Source organism: Zeugodacus cucurbitae, chromosome 4 (genome assembly GCF_028554725.1).
Source record: "Zeugodacus cucurbitae isolate PBARC_wt_2022May chromosome 4, idZeuCucr1.2, whole genome shotgun sequence".
Taxonomy (NCBI): domain Eukaryota; kingdom Metazoa; phylum Arthropoda; class Insecta; order Diptera; family Tephritidae; genus Zeugodacus; species Zeugodacus cucurbitae.
The window spans coordinates 35741045-35768557 of record NC_071669.1 but is presented as its reverse complement, the minus strand read 5'-3'; the positions used below and the strand labels follow the sequence as shown (position 1 = coordinate 35768557).

At 34.1% G+C, this 27513-nt stretch overlaps 3 protein-coding genes across 5 annotated transcripts; all 3 read left to right on the top strand.

The window, feature by feature from the left end:
* The first annotated feature begins 128 nt into the window (after positions 1-128).
* On the top strand, positions 129-2510 carry LOC105211526 (troponin C). 2 transcript variants are annotated; one of them, XM_011182993.3, is made up of 5 exons: positions 129-278; positions 352-382; positions 451-594; positions 1218-1469; positions 2159-2510. In XM_011182993.3, the coding sequence occupies exons 1-5, from the start codon at positions 267-269 to the stop codon at positions 2185-2187; spliced, it is 468 nt and encodes a 155-aa protein (XP_011181295.1). In that variant the 5' UTR covers positions 129-266; the 3' UTR covers positions 2188-2510. The 2 variants fall into 2 exon arrangements, with proteins under 2 accessions (XP_011181295.1, XP_054085695.1); XM_054229720.1 differs by having other exon boundaries at positions 147-275.
* Positions 2511-7073: 4563 nt separating this feature from the next.
* On the top strand, positions 7074-19288 carry LOC105211525 (protein rogdi). Of its 2 annotated transcripts, none has more exons than XM_011182991.3 (7): positions 7074-7419; positions 17175-17346; positions 17466-17669; positions 17727-17884; positions 17941-18061; positions 18113-18322; positions 18485-19288. In XM_011182991.3, exons 1-7 carry the CDS (start codon positions 7409-7411, stop codon positions 18551-18553), a joined length of 945 nt encoding a protein of 314 aa, XP_011181293.1. In that variant the 5' UTR covers positions 7074-7408; the 3' UTR covers positions 18554-19288. The 2 variants fall into 2 exon arrangements, with proteins under 2 accessions (XP_011181293.1, XP_028895631.1); XM_029039798.2 differs by lacking the exon at positions 7074-7419 and adding an exon at positions 16961-17102.
* Positions 19289-21785: 2497 nt separating this feature from the next.
* On the top strand, positions 21786-24419 carry Hsd3b3 (3 beta-hydroxysteroid dehydrogenase/Delta 5-->4-isomerase type 3). The gene is made up of 5 exons (XM_011182989.3): positions 21786-21944; positions 22813-22994; positions 23049-23495; positions 23560-23712; positions 23792-24419. The coding sequence occupies exons 2-5, from the start codon at positions 22832-22834 to the stop codon at positions 24235-24237; spliced, it is 1209 nt and encodes a 402-aa protein (XP_011181291.2). The 5' UTR covers positions 21786-21944; positions 22813-22831; the 3' UTR covers positions 24238-24419.
* The last annotated feature ends 3094 nt before the right edge of the window (positions 24420-27513 follow it).

Here is a 27513-nt window from a genome sequence, read left to right as displayed (position 1 = left end):
AAAAACTATTGCATAGAGAAATGAAATGTGAAAACACTGACTAAACTGGATGTTAATGCGTTCGTTGGAAAAGCTGCCCGTCCATACACAAATACACAACATGCATGTATGGGTGTGTATCGCTGTTAGTTCGTTGTATTTGGCTGTGAAATTTTGGAGCAATTGTCAGTTGGAGGACGAACGCTGAAGCTTCTGGTACACTGCCGAGTTTTTGCCAAATAAATATAGTTGCCTTAGTAAACCTTAGTGTTCAAATAAGCTAAAAAATGAGTTCCGTGGTGAGTCTACCAAAGCGGTTATATTACCGTGGTGTGTGTTTTTAAATAAAAGTATTATAATTTTTTATTGCAGGACGAAGATCTGACCCCTGAGCAAATTGCAGGTACATAGTTTTCTAGTTTAGTGGGTTCTGTGTCACTTCTAAGTATTTTTTTTTTTCAAAATTTATAGTGCTCCAGAAAGCGTTTAACAGCTTTGATCACCAAAAAACTGGCAGCATCCCAACCGAGATGGTAGCAGATATCTTGCGCTTAATGGGCCAGCCATTCGATAAGAAGATTTTGGAGGAACTGATAGAAGAAGTGGATGAAGATAGTAAGTAAATGTTTATATGACAATCGCGAATTAATTTAAGGAGCTTTAGAGTGGATCGACCATTTTAGGTTGTAATCATATATATATTTATGTATGTACATTTGTATGCATATCTTAACTTTTCGCTGTCAAATATAGATTTTGCTAATTTAAACATTCTTAGTTTTTATACTTTTTACATATATTTGGATAGATAGTCTTACGAACTATTTGGAAACAATTTTTAGTGATTAGTGATTTTCTGCATAAATAGCATAATGAATGCAAAGGAAGTAATATTTATGAAAAAATTGTTAAAATATTAATGATCTGTTATTTGTTTTAGTAACGATCTATTATTTCTTACACAATTTTGAAAACTAAGGAGGGCTTGCATTGAAGAGTAACCTAGAGTTTGAACAAAAATATATTACAAATGCAACTTTTTTTACCGAAAATTTAAAATTAAATGTCAAATATTAAATGAAAAAAGCTTGCGACGCTCTAAAGAAACTACTTTAATTGTGTTGAATATGTCAAAGAACAAATATGAACCTAACCTAAATATAGTGACCCATTACTGAATATTTAATTAATTGTTAAGTGTTTGGATTTTAATTTTTGGAGTTTCATATTCTCTTTAGAATCCGGTCGTTTGGAGTTCGAAGAGTTCGTACAGTTGGCTGCCAAATTTATCGTCGAAGAAGACGCTGAAGCTATGCAAAAGGAGTTGCGCGAAGCTTTCCGCTTATACGATAAACAAGGCAACGGGTTCATTCCAACAACTTGCCTAAAGGAGATTCTCAAAGAATTGGACGATCAATTGACGGAGGCTGAATTGGATATTATGATCGAAGAGATTGATTCCGACGGTTCTGGCACAGTGGACTTTGATGGTAAGATAATAAATGTTTATGAATAGATGCATATAATACAGGTGCAGTGTTTGTTTGTTTTATTAACGGTAAATTGCCTTCATTAATACAGATATGTGTAGCGTGTTGACACTTGTGGCTATAATTAGGTTTTTATGATCCACATTTTTTTTATTGCCGCATACAATCGATCGAACGCTTCTATCATAAACAGCAACAATACACGCCTCTGGGTGCGAGGGCGTTACCCGATTATTTATTTTCTAATGCGTTAATTAGCGTTGTTCGGCTAATTAAAATCAGTCGGCGTGTGGAAAAACAACAATTGAAATTTTCTTCATATGAATAAACATTCGGTTTATAGTGTGAGGGATTTTTGTGAGATTTTCTAGTTGTTGGCTGGTTATTTTGCAGCAGTTTTTCAAAGAGTTGGAATTTTGTAGAAAGTATTAGAGAGGGGCGTGCGTACATTTGTACATACATACATGTACCGCTGTATGCGTGTGTACGCTGTGCGTCTGTTAAAAAATGTTCCTACTATGAGTTATCGGATATATGCATATACATACATATGTTCATATGTATGTATATAGATGTTGAATGTACAATAGTAGGAAATTTCGTGGGTCGTTTGCAATATCATTTGTATTCGTTTTTTATTACTTTAAAAAATTCAAAAACTTCAATTAATTGTTATTTTAATTTCACAGAATTTATGGAAATGATGACCGGAGAATAAGTTTTACATCCACACACAGTTTCTTAGTCGGCGGCTTTCAGCTGATCATCATATAGGCCGAAGTCGTATAAATTTTTTTTAATTACAATCATAATGCAAGAGGGCCGTTTAATAAAATAACATACCTACATACATATGAACTTACATACTTCCGTACGATGCCTTGTTTATGCTTTATTACTCGTCGTAAAAATGTGGATCCTTTTTCTCCATGTCCGTTTACTGAACCTGTAGCGTAAAATAAACCATGTATATGTATATATAGATGCATTTCCCATTTCTGCAAATGTATTCAATAATCGATATTATAACCATCATCACAATTATACACATGTACACAAATTGTATATACACGCTTAACTTTGTTACCAAAAATATTGCTCATAAAATATAATATTTATATTAAAATTTCGCTATACGTTATACGTTAGCGGATTTAAAATAAAAAAAAATTAATAAATCTAATCAAGAGTGGGTAAAGTGGTCATCTTCGGTACAACAGTTGGGGTCCGCAATATTGAGATTCCAGTATAAGAAAATTCATCAAGCTACTTGCCGAAAAGCTCATAACTATATAGAATATGTTGTAATAGATGTACTGATATGTAATAGGAAGTTTCGACATCGAGAAACTGCAATCACAACTGACAGCCGAATGGTTTCTATTCGACTTGCATTTATCTCTCTAAGAGCACTCATCAGCAACTCCGTATAAGGGAACTGATAAGGGACCAGAAGTGATCTCGGAGTTGTTGCCCAGTGTATAATGTTGAAAGGCAGTGAATAATATGTGAAATGAGGGTTGACACACATTCCTTTTTCTCCGAAAAGGCTATGTCTGAATTTAGTAGGCATGGACAATGACAACAACAAATGAGTCCAAATTAAAAGTTTTCGAGAATAAGGATTTTTGATTATTTGTTCATTGCGACGACGCATACCGCATTCGATGAAACGGTGAGCAGTACGAGATATTCGAATCAATAAAAAGCGGGTACGATGGCTAGTTCATATGGTCCGGATGACTGAGAATAATCCCGCTCGGAGAGTATACGATTCCGGGCGAAGACCTCCACTTCGGTAGAAAGACCAGGTGAAGAAGGACCTGGTTGCGCAGCGAAAAGGAAAAACGAATTAGGCGATGTTCTTAACTCGCCTATAATCGCGTAAGAGGTAATGTAAGGTAATTTTGGAGTATTATCATTTAAATAAATTATTACCATATTATATATTATGCCGACCCTATATTCTAGGTGATCATTTGGATTCTTTCACCGGTTTTTTCATGTTCTGGGTGGATGAATAATCTATTTGGGATTTTTAATATTCATCAACATTAGTTATACAATAACTAAACTTCATGACTTCCAAATGGATCTCGGGGGGGACATCGTTTCTCACATATAAAGGGCCCTCAGAATTTTATTCTGAAAAGCTAGAAGTCACGCCCATTTTTTATATCAACCTTAATGTAGCTTTTATGTACCATCTCTACAATAAAATTTAGGGTTTCTGGTGGTTTTTCGTACTTTATTAAAGCATATTTAGTATTTTTCAGCATAATCTTTGTATGGGAGGTGGGCGTGGTAATAATCCGATTTCGTCCATTTTCATGCTGTATAATCAAATGTCTAAAGGAAATGACTCCAGCGGCCACGCCCACTTTCCCTAAAAAATGTTATCCAAATATTCACCTCTCTAATGTGATCATTTGTGCGAAATTTAACTGTATTTATGGTTTAGTTATAGCACTTTACATGCCTTTATTTGACCATGAAGAAAAAAGATGGCGTTAGTATATTTTAGATTATGCATTAATCTGCAAATCTGTAAAAAATCAAATGGGGAGAGGCGGGAAACACAACTAAAACATTAACTACACATAATAAAGTTGCATTCAAAATATCCAAACAGGGTAAATGAAAACATCAATTTAAAAACAAGTAAGGAAAGGCTAAGTTCGGGTGCAACCGAACATTTTATACTCTCGCAATTTATTCCTATATATTTATTAAGATAACACACAATTTGACTCATATATTCGGCATGAAGTCCAATCACCATATATAGTATATAGGCTGAGGTAATTCCTGAAATGATTATTCTCATTTAATTTGGCTAAGATATTTCATATATTCTATTAAGCCCACCGATTTTAACCATTTCTGGTACAGAGACACACTATTAAAATAAAAAGATTTCCTCTGAATTAAATTAAGATATCTGAGAGATTTACCGATATTTTCCGTGAAAAATTCTAAGGCACTGAGTTCTTCATATTCGATATCCGGGGCATTTAAAAGTTATATTCCGATTTCGACAACTTTTTCACAAGTGATGCCACAGATCATATACAGTATTTGTGTAAAGTTTTATTTTGCTATCTTCATTGGTTCCTTATGTATGTCTTATAAAGTGAAGGAATGAGATGGAATTCAAAATTGAGTTGTCGTGGTTGTGAACGGATTCCTCCATTTTCTACACGTGTCATCAGGGTGTCAAGAAAATATTAAATACCTAATTTCATTGAAATCTGTCGAGTAGTTCCTGAGGTATGGTTTTTGACCCATAAGTTGGGGATGCCACTCACATTTTCCATTTTATAAAAAAATCTGAGTGTATCTTCTTCTGCTATTTCTTCTGTAAAATTTAGTGTTTCTGACGTTTTTCGTTAGTGAGTTAACGCACTTTTAGTAATTTTTAACCTAACCTTTGTATGGGAGTTGGGCGTGGTTATTATACGATTTCAACTATTTTCATGGTGTATGGTGGGGTACGTAAGGGAACCGACTGCAGAAAGTTTGGTTTATATAGATTTATTGGTTTGCATGACATATACAAAAAACCTATTTGGGTGCGGGGGGGGGGGGGGGTTTACAACCAAAAATGGCCCTTACTAGGACGATCCTTTGTACCAAATTTTACTTTTATAACTTTATTTATGGCTTAGTTATGACACCTTATGTGTTTTCGGTTTCGCCATGTTGTGGGCGTGGCAAATTCAACATTGGTGTTTATTGAAAATTTGTGTTTTTTTATAAGTGGCAAACTATTGACTGAAATTCATATGCCATCGTCAAATCAGAAATATACTGAATCGTACATTGGAATGTGAGCAGGCATACAGGAGAATAACTTTGGAACAACAAGTATCATAAAATAATCATCGCTTTGGTAGCACCTTGATTGGCGACTTTCGACAAACACTTCCTGTTATTTCGAAATCAACAGCGGCGGATGAATTGAACACATGTCTTACGGTACGTGAAAACCATACGATGGACTATGAATATGCGATTGTTCCTGCATAGCACCGCAGAAGAACTGTTAAGAATTGGAAATGGGAAAATTCCGGTTGATACTTCCAATGATTGGATATCAATTACACCTGCCATTTGTCAATTCACTTCAACGAAATAATAATACCGATGTTGATGACTTAAACTATACGATTCAAGTAAAATTCCGGCAGATTTGTGTTGAAAATGAAGACAAACCTGTGAATTATCCAGTTGAATTTCTAAATCCTTTGGATATGCCTGACATGAGGCCGCATCTGTGTAATTGAACCCGACTGATTGTGACGCAGCCATCGAATAATGTGATATCTGAATTGGAAAACCATCATCTCTGTACATTTACGCAACGGAACAAAAAACAAAAGTTGTTGTTTATCAAATAAGAATTCCACTTTGTTTTCTTTTCAAAACAAATAATTTCGCGCAGGGCAACGTCTGCGGGGTCAGCTAGTACATATGTTTTTCCCAAAATAATAAAACCTAATAAACCAATTGTATTTGATACAGAAGAGCGAAAAATGGAAGCCTTGGGTTTCAATTGTATATGTATGTTCTTGGTCTTTTTTTTCAAAATTATAAGTCTTAATTTCACAAAATACATCCAGTTAAAGCATGGAATATTGTGAATTTTGAATTTCGGAAAGAGTCGAACTGCACCGAATGTGTCTTAGTCTTGAGTTCATAAAAATTGGATGGTGCCAATCCAATTAAGAGAATAACGCCCTGTTACTTTCGGTTAGAGCATTTCAAGCGTTTAGCAGTTTAAACTTGTAAATTTTTATGATTGTGAAAGAGCAGTATCTAAGCAACCGACTATGTCTCCTTCTGAGGTAAGGCCGAAAAGGAAAATATTTTCACGAGAACATGTCTTAAGTAAAACGACAAGCTGTTCAATACTCTTTTGTAGCAGCGCTACCAATATATCAGCAGTACCATCTGTGTGGGTAAAGTTCATGAATAATATGCATAAAAAAGTCCGACTATATTTAAGGATAGCAGAACATCTTGAGATTTATACTGATGACATTAAATACGTGGTAGCTCCACTGTGCGTCAAATCCCCCGGGGTATTCGTTTGTTCATATGTAGTACGTCTTCATAGACACGATACTATGCTCGCGACGACATTTGTGTATGTGTAAGAGTGGTTCTTACTACGGCGATGCGAGCAAACTATTGGCCATATATAATTTTATCATCGAAGTCTTATCACGCGCCAAACTTTGGCTCATTTGGAGTGTGAGCCGCTTCACAACACGCGCCGGAAAATATTTTGGTGTATGGCCGAAAGATTTGCATAGGTATGCGTGAGTCAAATTCATATGTACGGGTATGTATGAGCTCATAGCGGATTCTAATGAGTCGTTGTATTCACGCCACCTTCGTCGCAGCGCCGACCGCACACCGCCGTAATCACCAACACCTGTCGAGTGTGGAAGCTCTTAGACGCATTATCGGCTAACATGCTCTTTCAGCTTGGTTAGCACGCTCGCTACGGTAATTTTGTTTTGACGTCGAACTGTATTCGCAATCGTGGCCAGAAGCTTTGCGATCGCTCATTTCAAGTCGCTGCAATCAGTTGCTTAACACATTTAGTACCCAGTTGACATTCCGCGAGCATAGCCGTCGTGAGCTTATCATAAACACAGGCGCTTTTTATACGCGTTTGGGAATATTGCTGCGGTTCAATATACCTGTATTATTAGCGGCTACAATATAACGATTATAAATCAATTTATTTTCGTGGTGTTTGATGTTTATTTGCTGTGGCTAAAAAACCGTTCATTGTTCGGCAACACATACTCACATACTCGTACATATGTACCTGTTTCATACACAGAACTAACGTTAACAAAAATAAGTAAAAAGTGTTGGAAGCACCGTAAACAAAACATACAACAGTAAAAATCTCAGCGTTCGCAATGCCACAAAGGTACGTCCAAACACATAGTGACTACAGTGATTAAATAACTAAAAGTTATTATTGGTGGTCTGTCCCCAGTGAGTCACAGTGTGATTTCAGTAAGAGGTCTTTCCCAAGAAAAAAAATCAAATGAATTTCACCTTACATTTCATTGACGCAAAAAGCACATCGACAAGCATTCGCAAATATACACATATACATACATACAAACAATATATGCATAAATCTGAAATTCTGGAAACGCTTGTTTTGCATTAGCATAGCATAGAACAGTTGGGAAAATTTCGTTTTTGTAGCGTATTTTAACTTAATTTATTTAAATAGCGGCATCATTTTTTACTGTTGCTAATATCAATATGTACACATTCAATGTGCATGTACATGTGTATTTATTTAAGGCTTTTGCACCTAAACAATGTGAGCAAATATCTAATCCATGGTCGCCCTATCGCAACACCGATCATATGTTCTTTTTATTTACTGCTGTTGTGTATTTAGTACACTTTGAGTTGATGGTTTTTCTTAACAAAACTGTTGACAGTTCGGACAGAAAAGATTCCCTGATACAAATACTTGTGCTACGCAAACACCCATTCATGCGGCGATATGGTTTGGTGTGCAAATGTATATACATATGTTTGTACATATGTATGTATATATATATGTAGGTATAATAATCACATTTATAATTTTTGGTGTATAATAAATTATCCAAATTTAAACACAATCGATTATGGCAGCTCAATTTATTTACTTATAATTTTGCCCAGCGTGACAAACAATTGAACCTAACATACCAAGCGCTTGACAAAAAGTATAGTATACATATGTGTGTGCTTTTGAACATAAATGCCGCACTGTCAAAGATTATTTTCAAAGAGTATGGGATATTTTTATTTATTTGATATATCAAATTCATTAATAAAAGTTTTAAATTATCACTGGGGCTCCCCCATTGAAGCCTTTAATTAGGGTGCGAATCATAATTTACCGATCGAATTTGAAATCTATAAAAGTGTGAAAAGCGTATAAATTAAAGCGGCTAATGTGTGTTTTATAACCGAGAATATTGCAGAAAGACTCTATATAAACGCGTGTAAGTGTGGCCTAAATAACTAGATACTTATATGGTAACTCTTCGCACTTCTTCCGATTTCACTTTGCATTTGTATTCGATTTATACCAAATGTAAGCAAATAAAATGTTTTCAATAAAAAAGCATGACTTTTTGTACTTTTATCATATGTTTCCAGGTCAGCTTCAGAATTTGTCACAATTTTTGTACACGCGCACAACAATTTGCACAGAGTTTAATGGTTTTGTGTACTATCAAAGTGTTTCCATGACAAGTTGAATTGATTTGCAGCATTAATTGGTTAGGAATTAAGCTCAAATTTTGCAAAGGGAAATTACATTAATTTTGGTATTGTTAGCTTAAATATTCAAACCTCAGAGACTATTTGAGCTCAGATCTTAGTTGAATTCGATCGTCCCCACCTTAAGAGATGAGGTGTGGTCTAAATGTTGATGATTTTTTCCATTTAAAAATATAGTGAATAGAAATATTTTTTTCATGAAATATATTTCTCACAAGTAACTACACCTTAGTATTGAAAAAACTTCAAGCGAAAAAACTTCATAAGCATGTCTCATATGTTACTCGGTACATTGTTTTGAATTACATCAATACTAAATTGAATTCCGGATTTGTTATATTACTATAATTTGGTATAGCATGCAGTATACGGTTTCGCCCGATTGTCGTCATGCTTATTTCTTTGTTAACGACTCCATACCACCATATGTACGTATGTGTTTTTATGTGTGCGTGTGTGCACAATCGGTGAGCTTACTTTAATTGAGGCTAATAAGCTTGGCTTTAGTGCAGAGATTATGTGTATTTTTAAGTTTTGCTAAGCGGTAAACGTTGTTATCTTAACACGGAAACCATAAGTCGTATTTACACGTGCCTATCCATATTAAGCTCACACTTTAAGAAAATTCAGTATAACTTGAATAAAAATATTAAATTCATTGTTAAATTACAAAACAATAATTAGCGCAATCGATTCATTAGCTTTCGTCAAATATCAAATGACCCTCTATGTGATATTTGTTTTTTGCCCAGAAATGTAAGGAATGTCTCGAATCAGTTTTGCGTTCCTTGAAAGTTACTTAAGTTTGTAACGAAAGGCGAATAGTATATATTGAACTCTCATTCAAAAACAACAGCAATCTTTCAAGAAAGCTTTCAGCTTTCAAGAAATCGTTAAGTCTTTACTGTTGTAGTTTTCCATTGTATGACATAATATTTATACATCATTACAAAAATCTATAATTTAAAGCTAACTTCTAGATTATATTCACCTACACAATCTGACATAATAGTCAGCTGTAAAAGAAACTATCATTCATTCATATCTCAGATTTTCAAAATGCTAGCACAATATTGTTATGCCAAGTTATCTGCAGCAATGGTTTTCCTTACTGTGAGTTAAAATTTTTACTTTTTCTCCATAACATTAGGGATTTTTGAGTTATGACTGTTGTAGATTTAGAACGTGATTTGTGCATAAATACCAGAATGATGAGTAAAGTTTTGAATTTTTAAAAATATATGATTTGACATTATATAGCTAATTCGGACCCGATAAGCTCTAGTTCTTACAATTAATTATGCCACAATGCATGTGTCTTCCGATGGTATTTTTCATTTGCACCGTTTTCTGATGTAAGCACTTTTAATTTATACATATAGTATTTAAAGAACGGGCATTAATTTTGTATTTGGATATTTAAGAATGAATCTTAACCCATTAATACCTCAAGGCATTCTCTCACTATCTTCGATGAGACTCTAAGTCGCTGCAATCAGTGATTTCAAGGCCGCCTGACTGTCTGTAAAAATATATATTATAGGGGTATTCAGAACGAACTTGTTAACCTGCTAATTCCTTAGTTGATACTTCGTTGATTCACTTAACTTTAAACATACTTTTCGCTCTATCTCAGTAGTGTGGTAAATTTTGAGACTTAAAACAATAAATATAGTTTAAAAATCTAAAAAAGACGCTTTTAAACCACATCAAACTAAAAAATTGAAAATAATTCTTAATATATGCTGACAAAAATAATTAACGAAAAATATTTGTATTTTAGGTTAAAAATAGTGAGTTGCTCAATATGATAAAAATATAATACAAAGTACCTACGCTTTTTAACCAAAAATACAAATATGTTTCGTTAATTATTTTTGTCAGCTTCGGTTTGGTTTAAAAGCTTCTTTTTTAGTTATTTTAAACTATATTTATTTTTAACTTTTTAGTTTGATGTTACGCTGTAAATAGTTCTGCTGAAAGGCGAAATCTTAAAATCGATAATTAGGCAGTATTCAGTTTTTACGCAGAACCTTCCTGTTACTAATTGGCTTTTATAGAGATGTTTTGGAATAATGTCCAATAACTTAAAGGTAGGCGTTACATACTTTTAGGGCACTTCCTTACAGTGTCGCTGAAATATTTTAAGTTTCAGTACCACTAAAAAAAAAGTTACAACCTATTTTTTCTAGTTTTCTATTTCTTTTCGGAAGTGTTTAGTGTAGGCCTTGTTTTGACGACCACCAAAAGCTCTTCTTATTATAAGTCTAGAATTGCAATTATAAAACTAAATTTTATTACCTGAAAGCCAATGGTTGTGCATAATTTCATATTATTTCCCTTAGTATGCTTTCATTGCTTAGGGTGCCAGAGAACTTACAACATAGAGAAGGTGCAGGTTCGACAGCGACTGAAATTCAAATCTGAAAGAAGTGTACTAGGGAATTTACCACGCTGCTGTTGAACTCACCTCATGAAAAGTTAACAGCGATTTCAGTTTTAGCATAGGGAATTCTGTAAAACGAGAAATCGCTGGCACATGAAATAATCATTTGATGTTTTTCAAATTCATTTAAATTTTGTATTTTTTTTTTTATTTCAAGTTATTTTAAACTAATTTATAAATTGAAATAATTAATAATTAAAATCATATTTTTACCCAATTATTAATAAAATGAATGAAAAATTATGTTTATGATGAGCGTCGAACCTGTTGCCCTTTCTCAACTAGGGAATTCCTTGGATAGGCAAAATAAGAAAATATGTGTGAATATACATATGTATGTACATATGAATGATAATTCACTGATTGTGCGAAAATTCGCCAATTGATGGTAGTCAATCCTGAAAGTCGTGTTTTATTAAATTTATATATTATTCATAAATATTTTTATTTCATTTAATTTTTATTAGATATTTTTTATTCAAATCTGATTAAAAAGTCCATTTTATTCTTTAATCATTTAAATAAACTATATAACAAATCTATAATATCATTCTGGACTCGAACAATCATTGATTTGCCGTCGGCAAATTTCATAACAATGTGTATGTTCAAATATTTTTACTACCATACGCGTGCAAAAATTTATATGTACATACATACATATGTACATATAAATGTGAATATACAAATCTACATTCCGCAGATTTGTCACTTCGACACATCTTCGGAAAAAGCAACTCGCCTACAACAAAAAATTACAACACATTTCCATGTTGAAACGCATGCGTATCAACAACAAAGCATGTGAACTTCATTCATAAGCGCAAGCGTCGCGCACATCTCCGCGCATGCCTTGCCCAAAAGCGGCATTGTCTGGGATGCTAAAAATCACAAATTCAAATAATTTCTGATATTTCCTTCAGAAGAGAAAACTGGCTGTGGCCGAGAATCATATTCATATTTCTATTAGAGCTAGCATCTTGTGCTATGGGTTATAAAATATCAATTAAGCTGATCGACTTTCAGCAGCTTTCGTGGTGCGTGTGGTACGCGCGCATCCGCTATTTAGACAGTGCTCGGGTTCAAATCCTGGCCGAAGTCTTATTTTTCCGCATATTTTATATTTCTGCCACAATTGATGGCAAATATGAAAATTTATTCTTTTATGAATTTTGTCAAGCTGATTGGCACTGTTGCCAATATTCGCTTTGACTTCAGCATCAACATCGAAATATGATTTTAGCTTTTGTCTTCGTCGCGAGGAAGCAGTTTGTCTACACCGACGGGTGCAGCGGGGAAAAGAGTTGACATATTGTTGTTTCTGCTTCTTGATGTTCATAGTTTTTTGTAGTGAGTTACTCATGTATGTAAGTTTGTATATGCGTTGGTTTGGTTTTTGACGGTCATTCACATTCACATATTCTAATTGGTGCGTTTGTTGTTGCGCATATGAAGGAATGGTGTTGTTGTTCGTATGACGATTGCCAATTCGTAATATTATACATACATATGTACGTACACTTGTAAGTTTGTAGGTCATTCGCGAATATTTGGGCGTTGGTGATTGCTCATATGAAGGAATTCCCTTGTGCTTACATACAAATATATTTATGAATGAATGTAGTAGATACATACATATGTAGAAATATCGTGTACGTGGTAGGTTTTTTATGTGATCGCGCATATGACAGATAATATATACATGTGTATATGCATATCTATACATACAAATGCTCATTTATACCTATAATTTTTTTAAAATGTAGCAATTTTTTAAATTTTAACACATTTAATTTATAAAACCGAAATATTGAAAAATATTTTTCCTACAAATTCTATTCAATATTTTTCACATTTCATTTATAAATGAAACCGAAATATTGACATAAATTTTTATTTATTTGTCTACAAATTATTTTAAATATTATTTATGAGCTGAAAAAATTCTATTGATCAGTTAAAATTTATAAAAAGTCAAAATAGTTTATCATATCAAAGCATGGGCATATCACATCAAAATGCCAATCATCACTAATGTTCATTCCCCGGCAGTCAATTCTGTTAAATAATAACGAGTAACGAGCGAATGGTGAATTCCCTACTAGCCAATTATAAGCTCTGTAAATGACCGTATCGAGCATCATACAAAAATCAAAATGCTCCTTCTCTATGTTGTAAGTTCTCTGGGGTGCTTAGGCCTTTTGGTGTTAAAACACCCCCTAAACTCAGAGAAAAATATATGTTTGTTGATATGGGTTTGGAATGAGGTTATTGATAAATCACATCAAATTATAAGCAATTATAATAAGTTACAAGATTTTTGTTGTTATTCATATAATTCGAACTTTGTCTACATTTGTACAAGCAGTATCGCTGAAGCTCAGTGATTAATTGAGGATTACACGGGATCTCACATTCCATGTTATATTTTCCTTGGTTTTTGAAAGAATTCTTCTAGTATTTCATCAACGGACAGATCTATATCCCAATGAATATTCATTGATGCTAGACCATTAAGCCTATCTTGACCTGTCGTATTTCGTAAATAAGTTTTAATTCTCTTTAAACTTAAAAAACTTCTTTCCGGCCGCATTCCCAAAAGACGTTTTGTTCCCTGTTCTAAAGCTTCGAGAGCATTCCGAAAATGTTTGCCTGTAGTTCGCTGTTTCCACATTTTCACCTGCGCAAGAAAGTTTTGTTCTGAACAGTTAATCTCTCATAAAAAGAAAATATTTCTCGAGCTTTTTTAGTCCTATAATAACAGAATTTTCGCGAGGAAACTGCTATATTAAAAATACGTTGAGTAATAAAACTTTTCGTAAACCGCCCCCCCCCCCAAAAAAATTCTGAATCCGCCACTGATACAAGTGATGCTAATAAAAGCTATTAAAAATGAAATGAGCTTTTTAGGCAAAGACACTAAACAAATTTGTTGTTACCAAGTAACGAAAAAATTATCAAACTTGCTAGTCTGGTACTTCGTTACAAGGGTAGAACGATAATTTGTTAATTTGAAAAAAACAAAATGCACGAAAAAAATAACGAATAACGAATTAACAGAGTCTGTATACCCATCTTTTTACTGCTTGCTTCACTGTTAATAAAAATAACAAATATGTACTTGAAATATTTGATTTTTCTGAATATTAATATGGACAGAGATTTGGCGCACTATATTATAGTGTAAACCCGTTATATCATACTTTAGGTTAGGTTAGGTTGTAAGGCCGTTTCGCAAAAGGAAACACCCGTAGACTATAAAAGACAGTCCTTTGTGAAGCCTTATGTCATACTTTACTAAATACTAAAATAATTCAAAAGCACTTGGGATCGTTATCGGTCATAAATATTCAGTTTACATAAAAAGAGTGTGACTCATCGTAGAAATACAAAATTATCCATACTATCTTCATTAGTGGTCCAACCCAACCGTCCAATGACCGCACAACTTTTTTAGTTTATGCCACCGTCTTTTTGGTATATCTTGTTTTGACTCCTTGGGTTTTCTCACGATGTTCAAATGTTCTACAATCAGGACCAGTGCTAATTTTATTTTCCTCCGTAAAAGGTAGCTTTTACGCAAAATTTAAATTTTTTTCATCTACAACAATGAGCGAATGATAATACTTTAATAATTTATGTAATATTTTTTTCTGCTAACATCGTTCGACTTTATTTGTCTGAGACGATTTAAAGAGATCAGCTTTACAATTTCCAACAATTACGTAATGCTTAATTTTTTCAACAAAAGAGTATCTTTAAGTTACAATTTTATTAAACATTTTTATATTACTAACTTTTAAAAACAAGTTCCCAACAGAGAGTAGTTATTTGTTAAACCAAACACAACTGATGTTCGAAAAATATAAGTACGCTAAATCAATGTCCATCCATTTCCGGCGAAACTGAACAAAACAAATTTAATTTGTGAAATGATATGATAACGGGTTTTTTGGTTATACATTTAAAGACGTGTGAGAAGTAATGATCTACTAATAATAAATTTATTGAAACATCGCTCTCTTAAAAGTAACAGAAATATTTCTGATTATGAAGGTAAGTGCGCTTAATCCTTGTCGATAGCTGTATATTTCAAGATTGTGTTTTATGTATATCTGGAATAGCCTCTGAAATCATTTAATATTCACTATACGAGCATTTTGTTGTTGACTTGAAATATACATAAGTGGATTTGTATGTATTTATGTAGCTATGGGCCATTAATTTTCAATTTACTTCCGCAAACTTTTCTTTCAAACTTAACTCCCGAATTTTGCAAAAAAATATTCAAAATGATAACTCTTATGACGAAAAACTTCCATCACCAGTAAATATTTACCACTTAGTAAATAAAAATCCTTAAAAATCGAAATCATTTGTATATGTATTAAGCAGTTTTACATTTCTATTAAATATACCGACATTTTGTTGCGCATTAATGCGGGACAATTTTTAAAATTCTTTTGATAAATATCTATCGATATATGATTTTTTGTAAAAGGAACTTGGGACGCCAATTAAATATTGTTGAACAGAAGTTTGTTTGTTTGTATCTTTCCGACAGATTATACATCTTAGTTTTAATTTCGGCCGCTGTGAATAGCACACCTTGTTGCTGCAATTCCACTGCCATTTCTTCTAAAATGTGGCTATTCTTTCTGGGCCCGCGAAGAGCACACACCTTATTTTGCCACAATTCAATTAGGAGCGCTTCCTCCCTCTCACCACAGGAATTTCTTTATTTGTACTTTTTTGTTTTCTCCAATCTTTTTTAAAATGTAAACAAATATTAACTGACAATTTGAGGATGGCAAAATATGCTTTCCAATTATATCGACTAAACTAGAGCAGACATCGTTTATAATGAGTGGAATGTAAGTTTTCAAGATGTTTTGAGCGAAAACTGTGATTTCGTTTGACAGATTTTGCATGGATGAAAACACAAGTTTTCGAACGAAAACCCATTTTTTCAATGAAAACAATGTCAATGTCGGTCCGAACGTAGTATAAGCACTCTAACTGAACAACATTCACAGGGTTGCACAAATAATCCACGCTGATTTATTGTCAATACGAGTATTTCATAATTAATAGTTCTCTAGAGAATTAAGGTTTAGATTTCCAGTTATGTCCTTATATGAGGGTAATAGTATATATTAAATAGAACTTGTAGAATTAAACAAAAATATGCGGTCACTACAAGTGTTTGCTAAAGCAGAAACTACATAGCTCGCGAATGCAAATGCGATCGTTTGACAGTATAGTTGAATGCTCATGTTCTTACGAGAGGAGCTACATAGCTTTCGCATGTTTTCGCAACCAACGTTCTGAAATTCGCTCGGTTTCGGAAACGCACAGAAGTTGAAAATTTTCAACTTCCATGCGCTAACACAGCAACCTTCACATTCTTAAGAATAGTAACCAACATTATGTTACTTACTATCTTGTGCGTATTAATTATTTAAGCCCGTTTTCTTCACTACAATATAAGTATTTTGTGAAATATAATATTTATTAGTTTATTCATAATAGATTTATCAAATATTTAAAGTATATTTTAAAGATAAGGTTTGGTGAAGTTTTAATAAACAAGGTAGGCAGTAGGTAGGCGAGGTATTCATGTACACTGCTAATAAAAATCACTATAACTTGAAAATCCTTGTCCAATAAAAATTGAGTATGTGTATCACCTTGTACGCCTGACAGCTGCGTATATAGAATTGCATTTAATAGAATAGATTCGAAATATACGCAGTCAAGCTTTCGCATTCGCAGACGCGAGCAATGTAGTTTCAGCTTAACTCTTGCGTTACTGCAATTTTTACGAATCTGAATTATTTCTGAATTAACATCCAAATTACGTACATAATGTAAAATAAAATAAATTCTTTTTTCCATATTTATATTAAAAATATTTAAATTGTGTATGTTTACTTTTTCAGGTCTACAAACTGGAGTTTCACCCGAAATGGATTTACAAATAGAAAGCTGCAGCGCCATCTACCGACTTTACCAGATTGCTTGTTGCCAGCTGATAACGAATACAGCAACAAAACGAAAAGCAGCTGGCTACGTCAAAAGATGGAAACCGAGAAGGAGGAAGCCAGAAATTTGGTAATTAAAAAAAAACTAAGTGCATCAATGATTTTATTAAAAAAAAAAAACAACAAATTTGAAATATTCCTCCACGATATATTCATATTAAAGAAAATTATTTTCATTGACAATTACAGCAGGTTGAGTTCGAATGGGTGCTCCGCGAGGAAGTACATGCGATATTAAAACAATTGAGGAAGATACTGGTCGAGTGTGCTCATCTCTTTCCAGTGCCGTTGTATGCCAATGAGGGCAAAAAGACTGAAAAATATATTATGAATGTAGCGCCAGAAAAACTTCGTGCCATTGTTACGCTTACAGGTGATAGCATCACCCATGCTGTAAGTTTGTCTTTCAGATATATTTTTAAAGAATATCTAATATTGATTTTTCTTAAGGATATAAGTTTTAAACTTGCGCGTCCACCTCATCAACAGCAGAAAACCTGTATTAATCAAGACTCGCCATGGAAGTTGCAGCAAGTGCAGGATGCAGCCAATCATCTGCAGCAAGCAATTAACCACATTGATGATGTTGATGCCACCTACCATTTCAAGTAATTACTAAGTTACTGAAACAAATATTTGGTATTAAATTGTTATGCATTTTTAGAACGTCTGACGAAGTAATGAACGTGGTAGGTAACATACTGGAGGCGTTGCAACGTGCCCGCACCAGTTTAGTGATACCTAAAAAGAAACCTATCGCAGATCTGATTAAAAGTCGCAATATGGTCTGTTAATTTTCTTCATTCGAGAAAATATATTAAAGTTTTAAATTTCAGAAATCGCTTGCTCCCAACTTATCCGAAGATTTAGCAGTCAGTTTTTATCTGCAAAGTCACAAACTGATTATGGCCGTTTATCAACTAATTACTGTACAGGGTACAATGCGCTTTGACTCATGCCAGGCAGAGACGACTGTGCAATGGCTAAACGACGTGCTGCCAATGCTTTGTGCCGGTCTTAAACTCTGCCAACAACTTAAAGACAAGGTATGTTTTATGTAAATGATAGAAACTGTTTCAAAATCGTCGAGAGATTTCTCAAATAGAACGATGTATACTTCAACTCCAATCAATAAAGAATCTATTGTCAGTGTTTCCATATACATATGTATATAATTTCTTATTTTTTTATTCGATTAATTCTTTTAGATATCTGTTTTCTCGGTATATAAGGATTTTACTGTTGAGTCGCGTTCACCATCGGCGCTTTCCTATTGACACACATTGTTGTCATATTTGAAATGTTAAAATAACACGCGATAGAAGCAGAGCATTGATCGGATTTAGCAATTTATTTGAATTTGATTTGCTATTATCTGTTTGTACGAAAATGTTCGAATATTTTAACGCATTTATTTTATGCAATTACGTACACTGGAACACAAAGAAGAATCAAGAAGCACACAAAATTACACAAAGTGCCTAAAATATATTCGTACTTATGTATGCATATAAGTCACTGTTTTTTAAAGTTAACCAAATGTGACATTTAACATATAAAAATGTATTGATCCTGGCATTGCTAGCTTAATTTAGTTATACTAATCAAATTTTATACATACATACATCCGTATACTAAATTGATAAATTTAGTTTTATTTGTTTTAATTAGTTGATTACTTTTTTAGCATAATCCTAAATTTAGTTAATATTATTTAATATTGCATTACTATAGATACCGTGACAGTACTTACAATTTACTCGCCGTCTAAAGTTGTGGTCATTAAGAAAATAATATATTATAATATAGATGTTACAACAGCAAATAATGTCTGTTTTGCTTGAAAAGCAGCAAGTAAGAAGTATAATAAAGTTGCCTTTATATTCTGCCTTAATTGTGAGTGAACTATATTTCGTAGAAATAATTTATAAAATTATGTATTAGTACGGATACGAACTGTAAACACTATTATAGTGAAAGTATTATAAATAAAAAAGCAATTTAAGAACAAATTATTAGCATTATATTTATTAAAACCATTATATGATATTTTCCAACGGTAAGGTTATCATAACCGCAATTTTAACCATAGTTTTAAAATACTTCCTATTTCCATTTAATTTCATTGTTTTGTTGTACAGAGTTTGCAATCTTAATTTGTCAATACTTATGGGTCCGGCATTAATGAGTTGTGTATGTACGGTAATATATTTATTAGAGGCACATATAGAGCATTATCAACTCATAAAATCATAAACTACTAAGCGTATTTTAATGATTTTAATGGCTATGCACTAGACATTTGCTGAAATGTCGTTTGCTTAAGAAATTGACTGAAATACTGCAAACTATTCCGAACATCACTTTTGTTATTATTATGAAGTTAGTTAGCATTTGCGGAAACGACTCGAGTGGATTATAGCGTTTGATAGGAGTGATAATAAATGCTTACTACTTAATCCACCTCTAATCGTACGTATGGTTGGCGAAGTCAAATATTTACTCAGTAACCTTGAACAAACAAAAATATTCATCGATTAACAGCATTAAGAAATATTTTGAATACGCTGCACACAAGTCAATGAATCATGTCCACGTTTTAATGCATTTAAGGTAAAATTCTATTTAACGAACAGAATCGGGTCTAATTAAGGCTGGTTTTTATATACATACATATATATTTATTACATTTACATTAAGATGTCGATCACTAATAAAACCGACTTTGGTTTAATGTAAGTTTTAATGAGTCTGTATGTCCGAATTTATGCTCGGCTTCAGCTAACATGGTTGTGTGACTGAAGCTGTTTCGATGAAATTGTTTAATTTATTGATACCCGATACAAATTCCATCCGAATTCTAATTTGCAAACAATTGTTTGTGCAATCGTGCAATCTTTTACGATTTTTCTTTTTTATACGAATATTACTTGCAAAAACTACACAAACGTAATACTATATACCACCAGAAATTTTCTCAATTAGTGCTTTATATCGTGTCGCTTCCATTTAATTTGTTTGTGTCTTTATGCAATTATAACTGTCCAATTTTGAATAAATATTTGTTTATCAATTTATAAAAAATAATTCAATATTTACGATTATAATGTATCATTATTTTGCTCCACTACATAAAATATTTTTCAAGCGCCTAAAAGTAGGCGTCGTTATTTAATCCGTATATAGCAAATTTTAACAAGTAAGGAGGGGCTAAGTTCGGGTGTAACCGAACATTTAATACTTTTGCAACTTATTTATTTATTTTTATTAAGGGAACATATAATTCGACCCACATATTCCGAATAAAGTCCACTAGAAAACAAACATCTTTGATATAGTATAAGGGATAATTCCTAGACCGATTTTTCATAATAAGATATATTATATCCAAGATTTTACGTTCACTTAATTTGGTAAGATATCTCACATATTAACTGATATATACAGTATAAAGTCCACAGGAAGTTTGAATATCCGAATTTGAAGTATATGGGGTCTACAGAGAGTGTCACCACGATTTTACCCAATTTTGGCACAAAGGCACACTGATAGAAAAAACAGATCTCCTTTAAATTTCTTTAGAATATCTGATAGATTTACCGATATTTTCAATAAAAAATTTGCCGCTAATTTCGAGGTCCTCATGTTCGATATCTGGTGCATTGAAAAGTTATAGTCCAATTTTGATGATTTTTATACTACTACTACACTAGAAATAAAGGGTTTGTGCAAAGTTTTATACCGATATCTTCACCAAACCATAGCATTGGGATGCCAAGGAAATGTTATGAACCGAATTTTGTTGAAATTGGTCGAGTAATTTCTGAGATAGTGAAATTGGATCGTAACTTCTCCATGCTCCCATATACCTAATATTAGTATTTCCAACTTTCAATGGACTTTATACCATATATATGGCGAATAATAAGGGCACATTGTGTGTTAAAAAAATAAAGTGCGAGAGTATAAAATGTTCGGTTACACCCGATATAAAAATATTAAGAACAAAATATTTCACTGAAATTAAAGTTATACTAAGACTTTAATGGCTGCCTACATCTGAATTAATCTTTTCCTAGCTTGATTTCTAAATAAAAAATATGAAGTACTCAGTACAGACAACAAAGGCAAGTTCTGTTGGTCGTGCTTTTCACTGGAATATCTTCTTTGCTAAGCTGTAATAAAATGGAAGGTTTTTCGCTACGCCGACAGAGATTAATTGTGATAATATGCAAGATACCTTATTAGTTTGACGCATATTTGAGCATCGCTCGAGAGAACTAACTAACTTGATTTGATCTCATCTACACAAGTAGCAACACGCTTACCACTATCAAGTAGATGGCTCTAGCGCACTCTCAGCGGCACTGAATAATTCAAACACTAAAACTATGGATTGAGCGCAACATACATTGTGCACCGGTTCCGGGCCATGGCTATAACCTAGAATTGTACACAGCTGCGACTGAGTCTACCCTCAGTCAGTTGATTTGTCCATTCTCTGGCGCTGGAGAAACGCTACAACGTTTTTAACTCAGCGCAGTCAATTTCAGTTGTAGACAAGCGCTGAAGCGACTCGAACGTATAAAAGAACCGTTAACTATACTACATGTTGTAAAGTGAAGTTTTGCCAAAAGACTTGTCGAATCATTTAAGAAAATTTTAAAGGTGAGTTCTTCTGTTAAAGAAATATAATTTTTAGGGGTATCTAGTGCTACTTACGGACCCTAGACCAGGTATATTACGAACTAATTTTCATATTTTCGCAATTAATTACTGTTATAGGGCAAAGTTGATCGCCGTTAAATAATTTGGTTACGTGAAGAAAACCTGTTTAGGTATTCGTCGCTTATAAATTATTAACATACAAATCTATGTAGATGTGTTTTTGTTTATGTGCACAATATTGCCGTTATCAAACGACGCAGTTACGTGAGTGTGCGCATGTGCAATGGCTTACTTTGTTTATGTTTGTGACCTTTTCAATTCACTGGCCCTGGCCAAGTTAGTTGGCCAAATGACGGAACACAAATTTATTCACGTCTAAATGTGAATGAGCCGAGATTTACTAAGGAAATAAAAAAATATGTTGCATGTGAAATCTCTCAGGGCACAGAGGCTATAAACATAGTCTGTAAATCAAAAGTGAAAATGTGTCCAAGTGACGAAATAACTGTTTGCAGTGTTAATACTTCATTCCCGCTAATGCTTAAAGCTAGCTTAAAATGTTTTGCTCGGTCAGCGAGTTATGTGAGTTGTCCGAGTTGCAAAATCCTCTGACTGAATCAAATCGGCTTACTGACTAAAACAATATAAACTATTAATATATAGATACAGAGTAGTTGATTAGAATGTCTGTATATCTCTTCTTCTATGCGATACCTTTAATAAATACTGAGTTGTATCAATGGATATAGACACTAAGGTTTTAGGTGATTTAACATTAGGATAGATATACATAGGTCATAGCTCAGTTTTAATTTTAGGTCCGTCGTTTTTTACGAAATGTAAAAATGACACACTTTGTACGTTTCAGTATTGCAGAAGTTGTTAATATGACGCCAACTGCCCAGAATGCTACGGAGGAAGTGGCTTTAGTCACAGGCGGTAGCGGCTTTATCGGACAACACTTATTGAAATATCTATTGCGCGAACAAAAAAATTTGGGTATCAAAGAAGTGCGTTCGTTGGATATATTGCCCTTTGATAATAAAATTGGTAAGACATTGTATAAATCAACAAGCTTCTTACTAGTTACATTCATCTTTGCAGGAATTTCTCACTTAGAGGCACTCAAGACTTTTGTCGGAGACATTTGCGAGCCAAAGTCCAGCACTGTGCAGGATGCCTTCAGAGGTGTAAATTGCGTTTTCCATTGCGCCGCGCTGGTTAGTATTGAGTATCCGCCGAATTTCAATGAATTAGATCGTGCCAACGTGAATGGTACCAGCGCAGTTGTAGACTTATGTGTTCAGCACAATGTGAAGAGGCTCATATACACCAGCTGTGCATCGGTGTGTCTGGTTCCATTTAAGGGCTACAGCACTTTCACTATAGTCATAAACCAAACTGAGTCAAAGGCCAACACTCCCACATTTAATGCACAGGACCCCGTTAATTTCGACAAATCTTTCCTGATACCCGGTTATTCGTCGTCGAAATTACGCGCTGAGACTATTGCATTAAATTCAAATGGAACACTGCTTAGCAATCAAATTGGTAAGCCCTGATGTCTTTAATTATATAGATATGTAGTATGTATAAGTAAGATCTAATTTTTCAGATTACTTGGAAACTGTGGCCATACGCCCACCGCTCACTTATGGCGAGGGAGATGAGAAATTTGTGCCCCGAATTTTCGAGTACTTGTCAAGCCGTGGCTTCAGCTATCCCCGTATCGCCGGTGCTGGTGGTAAACAACAGCTTGTCTATGCCGGTTAGCCAAATAATATTATTTACGACCAAGTTATGTGATTGTTAATCTTTTGCTTGCTTTTTTATATTTTCCAACATAGGCAACGTGGCATGGGGCCATTTGTGTGCATACAAAACGCTGAAAGCATCGCCGAAAGCTATTGCCGGTCTGCCGGTATTTGTGACCGATGACACTCCCATCAATGATGTGACCCGATTCATACAGAAAATGGCACTGCTAGGTGGAAAGTTCAAGATCAATTTGTCCATGTGGTATCTGCCGCATTTCCTTTTTTTTCTCCTCTCCTTCCTCGCCGAAATGCTTGTGCAGTTATTTTATCCAGTAACGAAATTTAAGCTATCGCATTCGCTTCGTGCAATAGCGTCATTCACAGCGTCGGTGTTGATGTTCAATCGTTTGCGTGCTTCGATACATATGGACTATGTACCGCTAGTAGAACCGGAGGATGCTGCGCAAGAGAGTGCGACCTGGTATGCGCGGTGGTGGGAGAGGCAACATCCAAAAAATTATAATAAATCTAGCTGAGGCCTTATTTCATAGCTCTTAGTGGTATTCACACAAAGATATTATATCCATTAATTACTTAGAAGCATATGTAAAATAGCAAAGAAAGCGATATCTTGCCCTAGTTAAGCACGAATTATTAAATTTGTATTTTTTTAAATAAGTTTGATGGTATGGGTAATTAAAAGTATTTTTACACTGTTGCCACTTTCTTCGTTATTTTCACAAGCAATTTATTTACTCAATACATTTCGAAATATACAGGTTAATATTTTTATACTCTCGCAACAAAAGTTGCTAAGAGAGTATTATAGTTTTGTTCACATAACGGTTGTTTGTAACACCCAAAACTAAACGAGTTAGATATAGGGTTATATATACCAAAGTGATCAGGGTGTCTGTCTGTCCGTCCGTTCGTGCGTGCAACGGATAACTTGAGTAAAAATTGAAATATCTTAATGAAACTTGGGACCGTAAGAGGGTTGCAAAAAAATTGGCAAAATCGGACCACTGCCACGCCCACAAAATGTTGAAAACCAAAAACACATAAAGTGTCATAACTAAGCCATAAATAAAGTTATAAAAGTAAAATTTGGAATAAAGGATCGCACTAGGAAGGGGCATATTTGGATGTAATTTTTTTGGGCAAGTGGGCGTGGCTCCGCCCCCAAATCGGTTATTTGTATATAGCTCGCAAACCAATGAAGCTATTATAAACCACACTTTCTGCAGTCGGTTCTCTTACGCACCCCACCACACACCATGAAGTAGTTGAAATCGGTTAATAACCACGCCCACCTCCCACTCCATCTTATTCCTTCACTTTATAAGATATACATAAGCAACCAATGAAGATAGCGAAATAAAATTTTACACAAATACTGTATATGATCCGTGGCATCACTTGTGAAAAAATTGTTGAAATCGGACTATAACTTTTCAAAGCCCCGAATATCGAATATGAAGAATTCAGTGCCCCATGGTAATTTTTCACCGAAAATTTCGGTAAATCTCTCAGATATCTTAATTTAATTCAGAGCAAATATTTTTATTCCAATAGTGTGTATCTGTACCAGAAATGGTTAAAATCGGGTCCTAACTTCCCATAGCTCTCATATCTGTGTGTTATCTTAATAAAAATATATCAATAAATTGCGAGAGTATAAAATGTTCGGTTCCACCTGAACTTAGCCTTTTCTTACTTGTTGTATTGTCAAACCAATCCGTGCCTAAATGCAGACCACAGAATTCCAAATAGCACCATGAGCATTTCTTCTGCAAAATTGAGTGTTTCTGACGTTTTTCATTCGTGAGTTAACGCACTTTTAGTAATTTTCAACCTAACCTTTGTATGGGAGCTGGGCGTGGTTATTATCCGATTTCAACTGATTTCATGGTGTATGGTGGGGTACGTAAGGGAACCGACTGCAGAAAGTTTGGTTTATATAGCTTAATTGGTCTGCGATATACATAAAATATATATACAAAACCCCTATTTGGGGGCGGGACACGCCCACTTCCACAAAAAAATTACATCCAAATATGGCCCTTGCTAGTGCCATCCTTCGTACCAAATTACTTTCATAACTTTATTTATAGCTTAGTTATGACACTTTATGTGTTTTCGGTTTTCGCCATTTTGTGGGCGTGGCAATGGTCCAATTGCGCCCAATACCAACAGTTTCATGGTTCCAAGGAATATCTGTACCAAGTTTCATTAGGATATTTCCATTTTTTCTCAAGTTATCGCTTGCACAGACGGACGGATGGATAGACATTCAGATTTGAACTCGTTACCCTGATCACTTGGGTATATATAACCCTATATCTATGATTACCATTCAGCACGGTGACAGAAGATTCCTTGAGTTGCATTAAAAACTAATGAAGAATGATTAGCTAGTAAAATAAATAGTTCTGTCGGCACCTTTTAAAGATTAAGTCCTCCACTTCTTCAGTTTTCAGTCATTCTGCTCATGCAATGAACAATGTTCCTTGTGAGACTAGTATTTGCAATGACTAACAATGGGCGTGGCATCGCCCACTTATATCGGTCTCAGGTACTACTCGATAGATTTCAATGAAATTCGGTATATAATATTTTCTTGACACCTGATGACACGTGTGGAAAATGGATGAAATGGTTGTACCCGAACTTAACATTTCCTTACTTGTTTACAACAATTTCATGCAAATCTTGTATGTCAGTTTTTGGTATTTCAGATCACATCTTATCATCAAATTAGTAGGGTGTAAATTATCGCAATTTTCTATTTGCCACTACGACGAGTACACCTAGCACATCACGGACCTGAAAATATAATTGTTCAGAGATTTTAATGTTTGTGTCGAAAATGAATTAATTGAAGCAGAACTCATTATTGATAGTGTGATGTCAATCGGCGGTCAATCAGCGCCGGATTAAGCCAACGAGGGGTTTGTAGTAAATACTGGCATGAGGCCCTTGGTTTGCTATAGGTTCTCAAGATAAGATTATTTAGTAAAACCAAACTGTTACAGATAAACATTTCTGGATTTAATATGGGTAAAACATAGAGATAACACTTTCAATATCGATTTCTTTAAGCAAATCATACCCTATATTAATCAAAGTGAGATGATGATAAAAAAAATCCATCGTGTTTCTCAACTCATTTTTAATACGTTTAACGTTGAAAAAGAACATTCGAGAGAAACAAGTAAATGAGCAAAGCAATTTCCATGTTTGGGAAACACGATTGGAATTATTTAATAAAAGTTTATAAAATTGCAGTTCCACTTTTATGTAAACTTCGATGTCCACTTCTTTTGCCTATAAGTCGTTTCTGCTAGTAGCTAAAGGGTGATTTTTTAAGAGCTTGATAACTTTTTTTAAAAAAAAAACGCATAAAATTTGCAAAATCTCATCGGTTCTTTATTTGAAACGTTAGATTGGTTCATGACATTTACTTTTTGAAGATAATTTCATTTAAATGTTGACCGCGGCTGCGTCTTAGGTGGTCCATTCGGAAAGTCCAATTTTGGGCAACTTTTTCGAGCATTTCGGCCGGAATAGCCCGAATTTCTTCGGAAATGTTGTCTTCCAAAGCTGGAATAGTTGCTGGCTTATTTCTGTAGACTTTAGACTTGACGTAGCCCCACAAAAAATAGTCTAAAGGCGTTAAATCGCATGATCTTGGTGGCCAACTTACGGGTCCATTTCTTGAAATGAATTGTTCTCCGAAGTTTTCCCTCAAAATGGCCATAGAATCGCGAGCTGTGTGGCATGTAGCGCCATCTTGTTGAAACCACATGTCA

Excerpts from the sequence above, each read along its gene's own strand:
- Hsd3b3 (XM_011182989.3), top strand. The coding sequence starts at position 22,832 with ATGACGCCAACTGCCCAGAATGCTACGGAGGAAGTGGCTTTAGTCACA. Across the intron at positions 23,496-23,559 it reads ACTGCTTAGCAATCAAATTG|ATTACTTGGAAACTGTGGCC; the intron begins GTAAGCCCTGAT and ends CTAATTTTTCAG. Across the intron at positions 23,713-23,791 it reads ACAACAGCTTGTCTATGCCG|GCAACGTGGCATGGGGCCAT; the intron begins GTTAGCCAAATA and ends TTTCCAACATAG.
- LOC105211526 (XM_011182993.3), top strand. Across the intron at positions 595-1,217 it reads AGAAGAAGTGGATGAAGATA|AATCCGGTCGTTTGGAGTTC; the intron begins GTAAGTAAATGT and ends TATTCTCTTTAG. Across the intron at positions 1,470-2,158 it reads TGGCACAGTGGACTTTGATG|AATTTATGGAAATGATGACC; the intron begins GTAAGATAATAA and ends TTAATTTCACAG.
- LOC105211525 (XM_011182991.3), top strand. Across the intron at positions 17,670-17,726 it reads GTGATAGCATCACCCATGCT|GATATAAGTTTTAAACTTGC; the intron begins GTAAGTTTGTCT and ends ATTTTTCTTAAG. Across the intron at positions 18,323-18,484 it reads GCCAACAACTTAAAGACAAG|ATATCTGTTTTCTCGGTATA; the intron begins GTATGTTTTATG and ends TAATTCTTTTAG.